This window comes from Desmodus rotundus, chromosome 10 (assembly GCF_022682495.2).
Source record: "Desmodus rotundus isolate HL8 chromosome 10, HLdesRot8A.1, whole genome shotgun sequence".
Lineage (NCBI taxonomy): Eukaryota > Metazoa > Chordata > Mammalia > Chiroptera > Phyllostomidae > Desmodus > Desmodus rotundus.
The window spans coordinates 35,514,689-35,532,282 of NC_071396.1; the positions used below are offsets into that span (position 1 = coordinate 35,514,689).

The 17,594-nt window shown below is 48.9% G+C and overlaps 1 protein-coding gene across 1 annotated transcript in view; it reads right to left on the reverse strand.

The window, feature by feature from the left end:
- Positions 1-332: 332 nt before the first annotated feature.
- The window catches only part of CRTC3 (CREB regulated transcription coactivator 3), a 74,010-nt gene continuing 56,748 nt past the window's right edge, over positions 333-17,594 (reverse strand). The window contains exons 8-15 of the mRNA XM_053912741.1: positions 17,251-17,366; positions 15,704-15,753; positions 12,903-13,120; positions 11,013-11,311; positions 5,861-6,061; positions 5,692-5,772; positions 4,327-4,429; positions 333-3,910 (exon numbers count right to left, since the gene is read on the reverse strand). Coding sequence (XP_053768716.1) covers positions 3,696-3,910; positions 4,327-4,429; positions 5,692-5,772; positions 5,861-6,061; positions 11,013-11,311; positions 12,903-13,120; positions 15,704-15,753; positions 17,251-17,366 — 1,283 coding nt within the window. The 3' untranslated portion in view covers positions 333-3,695. The remainder of the gene's footprint in view (positions 3,911-4,326; positions 4,430-5,691; positions 5,773-5,860; positions 6,062-11,012; positions 11,312-12,902; positions 13,121-15,703; positions 15,754-17,250; positions 17,367-17,594) is intronic.

Below are 17,594 nucleotides of genomic sequence, written 5' to 3' on the forward strand. Positions count from 1 at the left end.
TGGCCTGACCTGAACCTCTGCAGGGGAGGGGTGTCAGAGGAGGGCAGGAGCAGGGTCTGGGGGGTGCGGTAGTGGGAGCAGAACACTGAGGCGCTGCCAGGACACCCTCTGTCCTTGGTACTCACAGCTTCAAAGGACCCTCGAGCCCTACTCCTTTCTGAGCTTCTCCCTGGAGTGGACGCATCATAAGCAGGTCGGGGCAGGGCCTGCCAAGCCAAGGACCAGAAGTCCCTAACTGCAGGCTGAGCTGCACGGGAGGTGGCGAGAGAGAAAGGCTTTCCCTCAATTCATCTCCTCCGAGGCGAGGCTGAAGAAAAACACCAAATGCAGATACAACCTCATTGTGCTTTTAATTACGAAAGATGTAACATGATGCATTATAAAACTTGGAAGCTACTTTATACAAATTCCAATCTTTAAATATTGTTTAACAAGGGGCCTGGGAACTAGGACACTGGCTGATTAGTTGCTGGGACGGTTCCATCACGAGCAACGTGGACTCACTCAGGACCGTCTGTGCATGAATTCTAAGAGCCGGCGAGAGTCAGAACTGGAAGTGTCTCAGATACGCAAACAGATGGGAATACATAATGCTCAGCTCAGGTAATGTAGAGTAGACTGAGGAGAAAGGAAACAGGACAAAGGGGAATTTATGTTCATCTTGACATGATCAAGAAAATTTTCTCCTAACACCTTAAGTTCTAAAAACCACAACCATACAGAAAGAAAAGACTGGCAACACGGACAGGCTTTAGTTCTATGCTGTTTAACTGCTAGTAAGTGAGTAGTACAGCCATTGATTTCTTGTAACAATTCTAAATATTGCAAAATATTTCGTATGCAGCCACTTCAGGTGCTGAGGGTCACACCTGGTTTGTTTTAAAGGCACCAGTGAGTGCAGACTTATCCGCCGTACGGTCACAGCAGCGACCTGTGCTGGACACCAGGTAAGCAAAGTGGGTTGTGCAATGCCCAAGACCTTTTCACAGGAAAAGATCGGACTGATGGACCTAAGGATAAATTTAATCCAGTGCTAAACCTCACTGTCATTCTTATATTCCCCCAAACAGGTCACTGTTCTGGGGAGCCCCCACGCCAGGAGATGCCTGGAGAAAGGCCCCAGGCAGCACAGGTCTGTGAGGTGGGGCCGCCCTGCAGGCAGAGTGAGCTGGGACGCCCACACGGGTGACCCTGTGCGTAAGGCACAGTGCAGAGAGTGAATGATGCTGGGATCTCCACTCTTCATAAACATCTAACATCAGCACCACGCCCTGTCTGAAAGGCCAGACCAGAGGTCGGGGGCCTAGGACACAGGAAAGGCAACACGTGGCTGGCTTCCTTCGGCACACTGGGGTGCTGTGTACCATTAGAAGGAAAGGCCCTTTACTTTGACAGTCGCTCCCCACACCCTTCTGAGGTGTTTGAGTATAAAGGGATCTGAAAGTTCAACTGGAATAAAGCTGAAAGGGGGAGGCCAAAGTTCCCTGCCTGGGCCAGCACTCAGCAAGGAGGACTCTGGTTTGGTTTCCTAATCCCACAGTGGGGGCTGGGGGCTGACACGAAGCAGGAAGACATGGGTTCCACAGTGAGAGGTGGAGTGGTACACCATCAGGGCTCTTGGAAAGGAAGGAGCGCAGGCAAGCCCCTGCAGATCGAAGAGGAATAGGACCATTCTGAAATGGTCAGGAGAGGTTAGCAGTCCAGGGCCCGTAACAGACTCCTCCTGCCATAAGGTACACAAGTGTCAGGTTTGGACCTGCATGGCACGTCCCTGCTGCTTTGGGCTGGAAGCAGCCTAGAGACCTTCAGGGAGGGACACTCCTGGTATCTCCTGGAAGGGCAGTGGCTGTACAGGCAAAGATTCCGGGATGTTTCACCTCTCCTTCAGCGGCCCTGTCCTCCCCACCTAGTCTCCCATGCCCGAATTCTGCCCAGACCCCTCCCCAGGGGTCCCCAGCAGGCCCCGCCCCCTCGGCCCCCTTTAAATCCACCTGTCAGGCTTCTGGTCAGGGGCTGGCCTAGCCTAAGTTAGAGGGGGCAGGCAGTGGTAGAAATATGGTAATCCTATTTTGTGCTAAGATATTAATAACTACTGATAATTTCATGACTCAGGCCTTCATTTTACTACAGAATTTCTTCCACTTCAAAGAATGAATGTCTACTTTAAAGCAATTTAGAGCAAAATTATGGATCTGAGAGGGAAGCACTTTGAGGTGGGGTCTTCCAAGACCCCTGAGGCCCCTGGGAGGCCTCTGCACGCTCAGCCATGCTGGGCGCCCTCGGGAGACGGTTTGCACCTACCTGCTGTGGCTCACAGCCCAAGGAGGACAGGTAGGTGCCCGTCTAACGGTGGGTTTGGTCACCTAGTGTTAAAAGCATATTAAAGTGCATGCTTGACTTAACCACAGGCACAAGTGTCTGAAAAGCTACAGCTCTGAGAAGATTTGGCAAGGAATAGGGAGAGCTAAAGATTAGACTGCCTCACAGCAGGCAGATTCACTCATTCACGCACCCCTCCACGCATTTTCTCACATGTCCATCCACGTGTACATTCGCTCACGCATTCAACATGCTGTGACAGAGCAGCTGTTCAGGGCCAGGCACTTGTCAGTGCTGGGGCTTCAATGGAGAATAAGGCACAGCCCCTGCCCGCCCTCAAGGGGCTTAGGGTCCAGGGGAGTTAACACTCCCATTCCACAGAGAAAGAGCTTCACTCTGCTGCTGCTCAGCTGATGGCTGAGTCTGAGTCAAACCTCCAGCCGTTCCCTCCAGGTGGTACGTCCAGAAGGAGGCCTCCGCACATCTGGGGCAGTCCAGAGCGGGTCTGAAGAACGCAGTGTGTCTGTGAAATGCCTTCAGGCCCCCTTCTTTCTTCCACAGTCACCAAGAAGCACTGTTCTTTCTCTTCAGGCTCATCCATTAGCACAGGACTTTTCTTCAGTGACTGAATAAAATAGTCTTCCTTTTCCCCTTATCCATAGGAAAAGGTGAACTGAAGCAGCAGAAAAGAGATTACAACTGGGAAGAAAACAAATGACCATTCTGCTTGCTTAACTGAAGTCTGTTCTGGGACTCGTGGTGCAAATTCTTCTTCATATTAGAATTAAGGCATCTGAGGGCGAGGGCGCAGTGGCTTGGTTCTCTGTGCTGCCCTGAACCCCCTGCCATGAGCTGGCAGGCGCCCAGCCGTGACAGCGAGGTCAGAGAAGGCCCATGGTGCTGTGGTACCGTTGCTCAACACTGAGCCCACTCCCGAAGGCCTATGGCCCTAACTGCTGCCCACAGCAGCCAGGTCCCATCTTCAGTGTTGAGTGAGATCAGCGGTTCCGAGCACCCCACAGTGCTGCTGGGCCCTGCAGTTCATGGTCTTCGCTACTTTTACACACTGACCAATTAGACAGTGAACAAAAAGATGTGATGGTTACTGTAATCACCACCCCTTTGGAAACTGAGTCAGCCTGCCTACGGCCACCGAACAGGTGCCACAGGCCTGAGAGGCAGTGCATAGCTCCGCGGTCTGGAATAAGCCACAGTATACGAGAATGGGCCTCGGTAGAAAGCCAGGAGCCATGGAATCAGTTCTTTCCGTGTCAGAAGCCCGAGATAACTAAAGCCCAGGGTGTATTTGGCTCCACTGTATTCCGTTTTATTTTAGCTGTTTCAGATATAAGTTCTATTGTTCTGTTCTACTCTGTTCACAGTCGGTCAGCTCGAAAAGTCTCTTCAACAGTGGGGTCAAGCAGGCCCATACTGGGGTCACTTAGCATGTTGAGTCCATCCAGGCTCAGGGGTTCAATCTGGAGATCTTCTTCCAATGGAAATGGAGTGTCAGTGTCCACATTCAGGCTGACCTCAGGCATGACCGCCAGTGCACCGCTGAGGTCTTTGAAGAGGCTGGAATTGGAGTCTTCTGCAAGAAGCAGACAACAGGGCAGGTTAGGAGGTGTGAGGGCCCCGGGCTATAGCACAACTGATGGCATCCCCACACACCAGCCAAGACAGTGGTCATTGTGTCTCAACCACTTCCAGGCCTACAGTTCTGCTCTGCAATTCATGTGCCTTCCGGTCGGTTCCCCAACTCCCAATTTCTGCAGGCTTTCTCCATCTGAACTGTTGCCAATCACTTAAAACTAAGCCCTTCAGAAAACGCTCACTGCCTCGAAATCTCTGGGCTGGACACCTGCAACCCGACGAGGAAAAGCTGAGCTGGGGAACTTCCATTTTTCGCTTTATCTAATGTTGTTGTTCAAACTATCTTATGATGGAATCTGTGAAAACACAGCAAAATAACTACAGTGAAGAAGGTGAGGGCTGGCTCACACTTACCTGTCAAGGCATTGCTTGGGAAATTCCCGCAGTTGGAATACAGGTTTGGTCTTGAATGAAATGAATCCTGTGGTTCTTGAGGACCTGGCTGCACCAAGGGCACCTGGAAACACCGAAGGTTACGTGTGAGGAGCAACCTCTACTTCCGAGGGGGGAATGATGCAACAGGTTCCCAAAGCCAGCCCGACTGAAAACCATCTTTCAGTCCCTTCCTGCGGGATCCCAGAGTGCTGTGCGGTCGTGGGAACCTACTCTGCAGAAAATGTTTCTTGGGCAGGTGGATGCTGGTGTGGATGCAGGGGCCCCACTCACACTCTGCCTGACCCACTAGGCCACCAGAGGAGACACTAACAGCTGTGGCTTCTGTGCCCCTCAGGTCTCAGACCCGCTGCTCCTCAGTCACACTGAGGCCTGTGGAAACTGCCACCTGCGGGAACCCTGTCACAGCTCCCCGAGGAGGACCAAAGAACTGATGCAGCCAGCAGGCTCTTTGGTTTCCAGAAAAATGAGAAAGTGGAGCCCTTTTTCTCACACTCGGAGGAGAAGCCTCAGGCAAGCCCCTCCCAGTCTGTGAGAAAGCCTCTATGAAAACTGGTAAGAACTGAGGCCTACCTTAGGTGCCTTTCCAGAAATTAATGTTCCAAACTGCTTTTAAAAATCTCTCAATGGTAGGAGTTTCCATGATTTTTCTGGGAGACACTGACCCACTGAGACTAACATGGCTTCTCCAGACACCAGGGGGCAGGGCTACTGCTTCCTACCCTGAGGCTTCCCCATAGCCTCCTCGGGAAATAGGTCTTTATTTATTTCACTGTTATTTAAGTTCTGGAAAGTGCTCCTTCTGTCCTTAATCCATCCTAGAACCCAGTCATACTTATTAAACATTCTAAAATCTACGGATATTAAAAATGGTCAGTGTTACAGAAAAATTAAAAAGCAAAAGGAAATGGTGGAGTGAAAATATCTTAGGGAAAGGCCTCTGCCCACCACGACCAAGCCTTCCTGGGAGGCGGCACACGTGTGGGGCACCGCAGCTAGGCCTGCGGGCTCAGCCCCTGCCCATGGCTCAGTCTCCTCCACAGACAGCTGAGTCGACTGCTACGGTCCCGCCAGTGTGAAGGACTCTATGGCTCGGTGACCAGAGTGTCCTCAGGAGGCTTCCGTCCCTTGTTCAAACAGACCCTGAGGCAGGACACAAAGGCAGCCAACACTGGCACATTAGGGCTGGGGGAGATTCCAGCTTCTCCTAGCCACCAGGCACGTCTGCAGTCAGAGCAGGCCAGCGCCTGGTCTGCTTGCTGTGGGCCCCACACACTGACCGGCTCCTGCCCTGAGAGGGGCGGGCCCTTTAGGGCGGTCACTCACCTGCTGAATAAAGGCTGGGCCTGGTCTCAAGGACTGCTGGTCAAAGCTCACATCTGGGAAGAAGTTGGTCAAAGCAGAACCCTTCAGGGAATAAGGAGGGGATCATTTAGTTTGGAACTAAAGGCAAAGCAGGCACTCCCTCCACACCAGCGCTCCCGCTGGGACGCACCTGGTCCCCCAGGAGCTGGAAGTCTGGCTGCGGCAGTGATGAGGCTGCCTGTGGCTGCTGAGCAGGGGGCTCCTGGATGCAGGGCTGCTGCAGGAGAGGCTGGGGGAGCTGCTGGGATGTGGGGTAAGGGGGTGGTGGGGGCCTTTGAGTTTGTGCTTCCATTGGCAGGAAGGAAAGTGGGCTTCGATCAGAGGACACCATCTGAAAAACAGTCATTAATTAGCTTAGCTTCTGAGTTTCTGGTAGTAGGTCCTCTAAGATTAGGAGATGGTCTTCACCACGGCATTCTGTGCTGTGCTCTGAGGAGACTATTTATTTCTGCTTCTTCAAAGCACATCTCAAATCTCCCCTCCCCCCAAAGCGTTTCCCCTTCCACAACAATTTCTTTTGTCCTGAAAAACAAAACAAAACAAAAAAACCCCAGCCAATTTAGCAGTTTCCTCTCAGATTTGTAAGTAAAAACCATGGTTTTTATTTTTTTATTTCTAAAGACATAATTTCTGGTTAAAGATGGAAGATTGAAAAAAAGTATTTAGCTCTATGGTCTCCCAAAATTCTACTAAAAACACTAAAACAACATTAAGCAACAGTAAACATTCATAAACAATATTAAAACAGTAACAATAAAATGAATAAACAACACAAGGACAAAAATAATAGGAGAGAAGAAAATGGCAACAAAATCTGGGACATGAAAAGGAGACAGACAAGAAGTGACTGGAGTGGCTGAGCTGAGAAGGCCAAGTGCTACGCTGGCAGCGGGGAAACCAAGGCCCAACCTGATTTCCATCACAGGGTCCTGAAGGCGGCTGCACAGAGGCGGCAGCGGGTAAAGACAGAGCTGAGGCTGGGAGGGTCTTGCCAAAGTTTAGGTGAGAAGCACTTAGGCTTCTGGGCCCTGGCTGGCGGGAGCCTGGAGGGTTCTGTTCCGGAGGGAGGGCAGCGGAGGGTCTTTGGACAGGGCATGCCCGACCCCTGAAGGGGGGCACGCTACTGAAAATGCCGTTCTTGAGAGCTCGCTATGGAACTTCAGCCCTCCCTCCACCTTTCTTTCCAACTCAGTGCTCAGGGAAAGAAAGTGCCACAGAAATAATTAAAGAAAATTTCCCAGAAACGAAGGATATGAATTTCTAGATTGAAGAAAGCCACCAAATACCCAGACTCATGTCAAGCCATGTTATCCTGAAGTTTCAGAAAACTGGGGACAGAAAGAAGATGATCCTATAAACTTCCAGAGAGGCGAAGAAAAGATCTCATTCATAGTGTTAAGAATCAGAAAGAAATTGGATTTCTCAATAGCACCTCTAGAAACTAAAAGGGCAATGGATTAATAATGTCAATATTTCAAGAGAAATTATTTCTAATTTAATATTCTATATTCAGCCAATTATTAATGAAATGCTGGGTAGAATAAAGACACATTTGAATGTTGCCATGTTAGCTGTACTGAGAGAAGATTACTCAATTCTGAGAGTTTGGGATTTAATTCATAATACAGACATAGAAAACCAGACTTAACAAAGTAAGACATTTATTAACTCCCAGGAGGAGAAAACATGTTCTTTTTGTTAGTTCATAGTACACTATATGGTTAAACTCTGACTACATTATTCTAACTATGAAAACGTTAAACACTGAGTACTATTCTAAATAAAACCATAATAAATCACATTGCGAAGAATGAGGAGGAGGAGGAAATATGGATGTGTGTGTGGGAGAATTGGAGAGCCAAAAGAGACAAAACGCTCATCTTCCATGGTAGGATGTCATTAGAAAAAACCTAACACTAAAAATGTAGACAAAAGTGAAAATGAAAATAACACGATTATATCGAAGCGATTAGCTAAGACGGTTGCAAGCAGTGACCTCAGGGAGCGAGAAATACGAACTAGAGGGGAACAACTCTAACTCCAGAGCAAGTCCCGCAGAAGGATTGGACTTTTTTAACTATTAGCATGAACATGGATTTTTTAAAAATATATTTATTGATTATGCTATTACAGTTGTCCCATTTCCCCGCCCTACTCCACTCCACCCTGCCCACCCCCTCCCTCCCAAATTCCCCCCCTATAATTCATGTCCATGGGTCATACTTATAATTTCTTTGGCTTCTACATTTCCTACACTATTCTTACCCTCCCCCTGTCTGTTTTCCACCTATCATCTATGCTACTTATTCACTGTACCTTTCCCCCCCTCTCCCCCTCCCACGCCCCTATTGACAACCCTCCATGTGATCTCCATCTCTGTGGTTCTGTTCCTGTTCTAGTTGTTTGCCTAGTTTGCTCTTGTTTTTGTTTTAGGTGTGGTCATTAATAACTGTGAGTTTGCTGTCATTTTTACTGTTCCTATTTTTGATCTTCTTTTTCTTAGGTAACTCCCTTTAACATTTCATATAATAAGGGCTTGGTGATGATGAACTTCTTTAACTTGACCTTATCTGAGAAGCACTTTATCTTCCCTTCCATTCTAAATGATAGCTCTGCTGGATACAGTAATCTTGGATGTAGGTCCTTGCGTTTAATCTTGGGTAATGTAATTATGATGTGCCTTGGCGTGTTCCTCCTTGGGTCTAGCTTCTTTGGGACTCTCTGAGCTTCCTGGACTTCCTGGAAGTCTATTTCCTTTGCCAGATTAGGGAAGTTCTCCTTCATTATTTGTTCAAATAAGTTTTCAATTTTTTGTTCTTCCTCTTCTCCTTCTGGCACCCCTATAATTCGGATGTTGGAACATTTCAAGATGTCCTGGAGGTTCCTGAGCCTCTCCTCATTTTTCCGAAATCTTGTTTCTTCATTCTTTTCTGGTTGGATGTTTCTTTCTTCCTTCTGGTCCACACCATTGATTTGAATCCCAGTTTCCTTCGCATCACTATTGGTTCCCTGTACATTTTCCTTTGTTTCTCTTAGCACAGGCTTCATTTTTTCATCTGGTTTTTGAACAGATTCAACCAATTCTGTGAGCGTCTTGATAACCAGTGTTTTGAACTGTGCATCCGATAGGTTGGCTATCTCTTCCTCGCTTAGTCGTATTTTTTCTGGAGCTTTGAAGTGTTCTGTCATTTGGGCCTTTTTTGTTGTTGTTGTTGTCTTGGGGTGTCTGTTACTTTAAGGGGCGGAGCCTTAGGTGTTCCTGGGGCGGGGTAACGCTGGTCGTTGGGCTGTGACACTGTACGTGGGGGAGGGGCCGAGAGGGAGCAATGGCGCCTGCTTCACTCTCCTCCAGATTTCAATCCTTCACTCCGCTACCCACAGTCAAACTGGGCCCCTCTGGTGCTGGTTCCCGAGTGGGTGGGCTTGTGCATGCTCTAGGCCCCTGTGGGTCTCTCCAACGACCTCTCCCATGAGCTGGGAGTCTCTCCTGCTGCCGCCCCAACCCCCATGGGCGTTTTCAATCAGAGGTTTGAGGCTTTATTTCCCCGCTCTGGAGCCCTGGGTTGCGGGGTCTGCTTTGCTCCCTGCTGTTTGTCCAGTTTATCTGTGAGCGAATGTGGGGCTGCCGGGTGCTACCCACCGCTCTGCCTGCCCCACTCTCCGCCACTCTGAGTTCGGCCCTCTCGGTTTATCTGTGTGGGAATGTGGGGCTGCAGGGTCTGCTAGTGGTTGGACTGCCTGCCCCGTTCGTCCCACACTCTGCCAGCCTCAGTCCCTCCACGGCCACTAGGCCACTTGAGTCCTCTCCGCCCCGGTGCCTGTCTCCGCACCTCCTACTGGTCTGGATGAATGTTTATTTTTCACTTCCTTGGTGTCGGACCTCCTTGCCATTCGATTTTCTGTCAGTTCTGGTTGTGCGAGGAGGCGCAGTGTGTCTACCTATGCCTCCATCTTGGTTCTCTCTCTCGAACATGGATTTTTTTTTAAAAAAATCTAAACATAAAGCAAATTAAAAAACGGAAACACCTGAAAGAGGGTGTTTTCTATCCAGACAGTCTCCTTAAAATGTACCTAGGAAGCCCAAGAAATATATTTTTAAAACCGATCAAATAATTTTTTTAATCCTCACTCAAGGATATTTTTTCACTGCATTTAGGGCGAGAGAGAAAGGTCAGGGGAGAGAGAAACACATCAATGTGAGAGAGAAATATTAATTTGTTGCCTTCTTGTATGTGCCTCGACCAGGGATCAAACCCATAACCAGGGTATGTGCGCTGACCGGGAATCAAACCCAAAAACTTTAAGTCTACAGGACGACACTCCAATCTACTGAGCCACAATGGCCAAGACTCATATAATTTTGCAAAATAAAATTAATATCATAAAAATGACCATAAAAAAAACAATTATGAAATACTCTCTCACCCTCTCCCGAAAAGTATTACTCATATAATCAAGGTCCCGTAGCTAGTCATTGGTAAAGAATGACTTCATATCTGGATCTGCCAATCCTTCCATTGTGTTCTGTCCACTCCTCCGTGCTAAGTCATTACTCACTTATGGAGAAGTGGTTAGTAAATGATGTTATAATGTATCTAGGGAGTGACCAACAGATTAAAAATATATTCATTGATGACTTTGGTAAGGAGAACCACCCTAACAGCTTAGAATAAAAACAAAGTCAGCAAGTCAAAATCTGATGTTTCAACCCCTGAGCTTCTGTAAGAGGACTGGGACTTCCACCTCTCTCTAACCTGACTTTTTCCGGTTCTTTCATAGTGATACCATCTTCATTATACCTACTACTTCATGAACAATAAAAGCATTGTTTTCCAAGTCTGTGGTCGTAGTTAGGGAAGAGGTCTCATATCAGAGCTTTAGGAATACATTAAATGTCTTCTGTGGCTTTTCCTTATGGTTTAAACTACTTGTAGGGCCAATTCCTGATTTTCCGTACCAATCTTGAAATCCCAGCCTGGTTTCCCGTAGCTAAGGTAGACATATCTGGATGGAGTCCTCTACTCCTTACCCTTGGCCCAAACCCCAACTCTGAGAGTTACAGTGACTGCAAACTGTTTGGTGTTTGCTGAGGCATAATCAACACAAGTCTGCTCTTAGAAAACCATCGACACATTCTGAATTAGTCACAATTCCACACTCCGATTTCACAGGTAAGTGACCTTATGGATAACGTGCTTGGTGCGATATACCTAACCCAAAATCATACACAGAAGGAAAGCAATTCCTAAATTCTTCAGTCTGTTCCATTGCAGTAATTTTACCTGCGAGGCAGGATATGGGTTCAGTGGGCTGGTCGAAGAGAGCTGTCTGCTGAAACCCTGATGTGCTTCCGGGCCAGGAGAAAGTGTGAGAGGGCTGATTGGCGGCTGCCGGCGCCGAGCGGGGACACTCAGGTTTGTGGTGGAAAGAGAGGGGTTGCTAAGGGAAAAGAGACGAAGTGAAGGCTGCAGAGCAGAGGTGTTGGGAGCAGGTGTCTGTGGGTGTCTGTTCATGGAAGAGGAAAGTGCTGTCTTATTGAGTGTGGCCTGGATAGAAGGGTTACTCCGAGAGCTCTGGAGACCTGGAAGACAACAAGTCCACAAGTTACTGATCCTAATTTCAGACCAAATCATTTGTTTTCTAAAGATTAAAAAACACTTAACTTCCTATGGTGCAAGATGGCTCTATATGTGAAGGAGCTCCTGGGAAACTCCTATTGAACGTGTATCACATAGACCAATGGCGAGAAAAAGGTACCCTCGAGAGGAGACCGGTTTTCTTGAGAGGAAGGTGCCGCGTACAGGATGCTGGGAGGGCAGAGCCAGGTGAGCAGGGGTAATAGAGGCGAGTGTGCAGTGTGCTACCCTCCAGCCCAGGGAGAGGACCCGGGGCTGCACACCAAACTCCGTTCAGAGCCCCGGGACGCCTCTGGCCCAGAACCCAGCCTGAACCCTCTGCCACTTCAGAGTGTCTTTTCCCTGAGGCAACCCTGTGTACCGTGCATTTGAGGCACCATGCATGGGAACCACAAAAACTTGGCACTGGCTCCAACATGTTCCGGAAAAAATAATGCTTGTTTGAGGAAAATGACATCCAATGATTAGACTCGGGATTTGCAGCTAAAGCATATGCTGGAGGCTGTACTGGGGAATGCCAGCTTCCCCAAGACCCAAGGGAGCTAAGTGCCAATGCAACTGGACCTATGGGATGTCACTGGTCACAGAGAATTGACTGGAGTCACAGAAGTAAAGCAGCAGAATAAAAAATGACCACAAGAACCAAAAATAAAGGTGGTCACTGAAATCAACTCTTGAAACCTAAAATTCTGTTGCAAATCATCAGAGAACCTTCCAGGTGACCACCGTGCAGGGGATCACTGTCATCTGAGTGGTGAGCTCTGACTTATGGAGTCAAGGCACGTTGAACCCTGGGTGGAAACCAGCAAGCGCTTTCCCCACAGACAGACCATCACCAAAGACCTTCCACAGGCCCATCGCGCAAGGCTCAGGACCGCGACTGCAGGCTGAGTGCACCTCTGGCGGGGAGGGGGAGGAATGATGCCTGCCCCACACACTGGCAAGAGTATGTGCCAGGGTTCGAACAAATGTAGTCACCTGGGGTCTGAGCTGGAGACACTCAAACTCATACAGTAACACACAAGCCACATGATGGGCAGCCACATGATCCAGCTATGTGCCACATCGTTTAGCACTTCTGAAAAATGCAGCCAATAATTTTGAACTGTGATAGATTTCTATTTAACATATGTATTTCCTAACTATAAATACTGTCATTGTATTCACTGTAAATTTTCTAAAATTCAAAATGCTCTCTTTTGAAATCCAGTGGGCAGTTGGAGGGATCTAGAGAGACAGCTGTAACGATCAAACACCATCACACACTGGTGAGAGCCACTGACACGGCTCGGCCAGCACAGAGCAGGGTGGACACTGACTTCCTGACTCTCCAGTCTTATTCTCCAAGTGCCTGAGATACTTGGGCTGATAAAGATGATAAAAAAGGAGGTTTGGCAGAGCCAAGAGCTGCAAGAACAGGTATGTTGTTATGTCTACCTCGGATGCACTCTTACTCCATGATCCACTAACAGGCCACCTGGCTAGGGACTGCACCTACGATGAAGCCACCAGTGGATACGGGCAGGGGATACTTACCAGAAGGGTGTCTTACGCCCAGGTGAGTCATAGCAGCAGGAAGGTTGCCCACACTGTTCCCCATGCCCATGCTTCCGAAGAGGTGGTCAGCCGTGCTCAGGGAGGCTGGCTGGGGCGCCGAGCAGTGGAGGTTAGTCAGGTCTGGCAGTGACCCTCCGGTGTTCAGGGTCCCTAGAAAGGGTGTGATGCCTGTGTTTTCACTGTTGTGTGGGAAAGCGCTGAAAAAGAAAGGGTAAGTATTACTTTCTAAAGCCATTAGGCCTTGGGGAATAGGGCATGTCTGAGATGTTTCCTCGCCAGATGAAAGCAGTGGGTGTCAAAGCCCCCAGTCTGCACACAAGCTCTGCCTCTTCCTCTCCTGAGAACCGGCTGCCCTGGCTTCACCTCCCTGCAGTGCCATTTCCGCACCTGTTAGGTTGCACTGAGGTGCCGACTACTCCCACTTTAGAGGAGTATTTTCCAAGACCAGATGAGAACACTAATGCAAAAGTCCTTTGAAAATCAGGAGGCACCATATAACAAGCGAGACACTGCTGGGTAATGTACAGGGTTCTGTTTGCTGGATTTCTAAATTATCATTCCTACAAAAAAATTAAAGTATCTCTCTATCAACCAGATACCTTCCAAGATCCAGTTTTTCCATTGCAGTGTGGAGGATGGGTTAAGGGAGCAGAGAGACAGCAGGGAGGACTGGTTAGAAGCCACGGTTGTGGTCCAGGAGGAGGCGGAGGGGAATGAATTCAACTGAGGACACTTCATCCAACAGAGCACGACCAGTAGGGCACCTCCTAGGTGCCAGCCACTGACACTAGGGCCTCAAGAGACCCGGACAAAGCCGGCAGACAGTGCCGAAGTGAAAATAACTCGCCATATGACACAACTCAGTGGTGCACTGACACAGCCTGGCAGTCTAAGCGTGCAAACCATATCTGGCAGGCTGGAGGGGCTTCCTGGAATTCCACCTGAGTTGACTTTGGAGGCTAAAGAATTCAGATGATTTATGCAGGGAAATCATAGCAGGCAGAGCTTGGGCAAAACAGAAAGGCATGACACCACAGTGTGTCCCAGAAACTCAGACACTGCAGGAAGGCCAAGTTTAAGAGAGGTGGGTGGTGAAGGGAGAGGGCCCTGGAGAAGCAGGCAGCGAGCAGACGAGGTTGGAACTGATGTGCTGATGGCAAGAAGCCAGCGGACAGCTGAACGCAAAGACGCTCACTCGTTCTCAGGACAGTGTGGCCAGCGGGCCGGGGGAGTGGAGGCCAGGTGCAGGAAGCAGAGCCTGGAGGCAGAGAGGCGAGTTATGACGCTGCTGACCAGTCAGACAAGACACAACTGGAGCAGGGCGATGGTGACACAGGTTGGACTCGAGAGGGACTTGAGGAAGTACTCAAGAGTGATCTCTGACTTTCTGCCTGGGGGACTGATGGAGCCACCCACTAAGACAGGGATCCTGAGAAGTAAGCAGACAGGGGATCAGGCCAGGTGGTACAGGGAACGTGACAAATTCTGTTTTAGACACCGGGTTTCTGTCGTATAGAAAGGCACATCACAGGGCTGTTTCTTGAGGATAGTTCAACTGGAACAGTGGGGGTGGAAGCCAAGCCAGGGGTGGACAAGCAGGAAGGTGAACTCAAGACTAAATACTACTGTACTGCTGTCCAGCTATGTGTCCTGCCATGCCTGTGACTTTCTGAAGAGAAGGTCAACCCTCATCTCAGCTAAGGGTGCTGTTAATGACACTGCCTGTGGGTTTATATCTGACCAGCCACAGAGAAGTCGGCACCCCAGATGCTCCACAGGGAGAGCCTTGCTGGAGGAGAGAATATCGAAGGCCTGCCTGACGCAGACTGAGTTCACCCCCAGACCCTCTAGAGTGGGCGCTTGTACTCTGCTAGATCATGCAAGGGTCTCATTTTCGAACCACATTATTTTGGCCCTGGGAAGACTGGCCGTTTCTGACCTGGTTTTGATCCCAGGCCATGGCGCAGCCTCGCACAGCCCCTTAGCGCGCTCTCGGACACTGCCACCGAGCCCCACAGGGTTGGTCCTCTCTGTGAAAACCTGTGGGGCACATCCTCCCCCGGCGAGCGCCTGTCTGTGTTGTCTCACTGACCTCGCCGGTTGGTGCCTCTCGGCATCAGTCTGCAGGCTTCACGACCCCTTTCGTCTCCCTGTTCCCCCTGGTCGTTTCCTCATGAACCTCTGCATGGGTCTTTTTGTACTATGCATGTTTCTCTAAGTGCTCTCCATTCTTTTAGGGAGTGAAATTCTACACTACTAGATATATAAACTCATTAATGGTTTCATAGAAACTTTTTCTATCATAAAGTTTCCTATTTATTTATCTTCCATTGATTTTTAAAGTAGTGGTGAAATGCATATTGCACACAACTTACCTCTTTTATGTGCACGGTTCTGTGACATTAGGTTTCTTTGCAGAAACTTAGCTAACTCCTGTGTCACCAGGGCGCTAGGTGCCCGCAGCGGGGGGGCTAGTGGCCCCCTCCACACCTGCGGGCCTCTGCTTGGCACTGTGTGTTTGCCAAGAGTCAGCTGTGTTTTCCTCACACATATTTATGGCAGTTTTATTTGTTATTGCAGTTATGTAATACAATTACTTTAAATAAATGAAATATAAGCACCAAAAGAAAGCTGTTGTTTCTATAAAAGTTCAGTTGACTTGCAATTTATACAGAACAAGTGAGGTTTCTCAAGAGTTCTGTGACAAAGTAGTGACACCTTCCTTTCAGGAAAACCTTTGGGACAGTCCCTGAGCCATGAACAGAAAGAACGTTACTTACTTGCCAACTGGAACATCACAGGATCGAGGGCGCCCGGACAGGCACTGAAGCTGGGGAGAGACACAGGCCGGGGTCATTCACTATAAAGCCAAATTCAAGTTTTGAAAAGTATCTTTGTAAGTATCTTGGGGCTGCAGTCAGTGCGAGAGCCAGAAAGCAGTATCCTCCCCCAGCAGCCCCTTACGTTTTGACTAGACTTTTCCAGGCATAACATTAATACATTTTCTTAATTTGATGCTTTATTAACTTATCTTCTAGATGTACATTATTTCCTCCAAAAAGGCCAATGTTTTACATTTAAATAAACATTCCTTTACCAATTGGCCCAAAAGGAAAAGAATACAAAAAAATAAAACAGGATGAAAAAAGAAGAAATTCATACCAGAAGAAAAGAAATATTTCAACTAGAAAATAAGCTGAGGCCAGGGGCACGGGCAGGGATTTTGATTTGTTTACTGCAGAAGCCCTGGGTCTAGAATGGCGGGCAAAAGGGGTTCAAAAAACACATGGGATGTTGAAAAATATGGATGAACCCACCCATTCAAGTCTTCTCCCAGAAAGGACTTGTGGAGGGCTGCAAACCCTTCAGTATAAAGGGAGAGGAGGGCCCAGAGGAAAGTGGGTACCACTGCCCCCTCTGCTGGAGAAGAAACCACTGCCCTCTGAGAAAGCCTCCGCAGCGACTGTGTCTTCACAACCGAAAAGACCAAGGGGGGCTGCTTATCCCATGTTCAAGGACACGAACTTTAAGCATCTCTCTCTCCCCCCAAATGATGACACATCAAGTACATCTTGCTTTTACAGAAGGCCTTGCAAGCCCTCTCCAATGCTGAAGAGGGCCCCTGTGGACATGGCAGAAGAAAGTGGGCAGGGGAGCCTAGACGGGCGAGGTGGTTAGGCACGGAGGCAACATGAGCAAGGACATCGCCGAGGGCTGGGGCAACTGTTTCTTTCAGAGCCACCCAGCTTCGCTGTGTGGCGAGGGGCCAGTCAAGGACCCTGGGACCTCCCTCTGCCCCGGGGGGAGCGGGAGCATGGTGGGTCACCAGCACACGTGCAAGCACAGATGCTCAAAGGCTCACAGAAATCAGAAAACAGATGCCTTGTTTACTGACTCCCTGAGGACTCAGGTCAAACGCTCTGGATTTGAGAAAGGGGTGTCTGGTGAACCAGCAATTCTGCACAGATGCTGGTGACTGGCAGACGGTGTTGGCTACAAAACAGAAAAATCTGCCTATGACTCGTAGCCAGGGCTCAGTGCTTTCAGTAATATGGATGACATAGGGGGGACTAATAGGTTTTCCTGAAAGAGTCAGTTCACGTGCAGATGAGAAAGCCAAGAGATCACTGTGCTAACTCATCAACCAAATGCAGCAATTTTTATTTGAACCACCATTCCCGAGTATACTCTTCCTATCTCGGACCCCAGACAAATCCTCTCTTACTTTCCCCGTAATTCCTCATTTTCCCCACTGAGGGATTTTACAATGACCTCTGACATGCAAATATTCGGGGAAAACAAACATGGCTGAGTCCTGTTCACCTACCTCCGTGGTCTCCCACAGTTGTTTCGGCAGTGGCTTGGGAACGGTTAACAGGTTCTCTTCCTTCAGTGGGCCCTGGCCCTGGCCCTGGCCCTGGCCCTGGCCTGGAAAAGGTACCACTAGAGGGAGAGGGGAGAAGAAAGCACAGTCATTGCATTAGATGGCAGCCATCCCACCTTGGGCCAAACCAAACACCTTTGTTAAAAAATGATTTCTTTCACAAAAATGCAGTGCTGTTCTCAGAGACAAGGGCCAGCCCTCAGGAGTTAAGGGACCTGCTACCAGGAAGGGGATTCACCGTTAGAGACACTGGCGCAGAACCACACGTGCAGCCAGGTCTCGGAGAC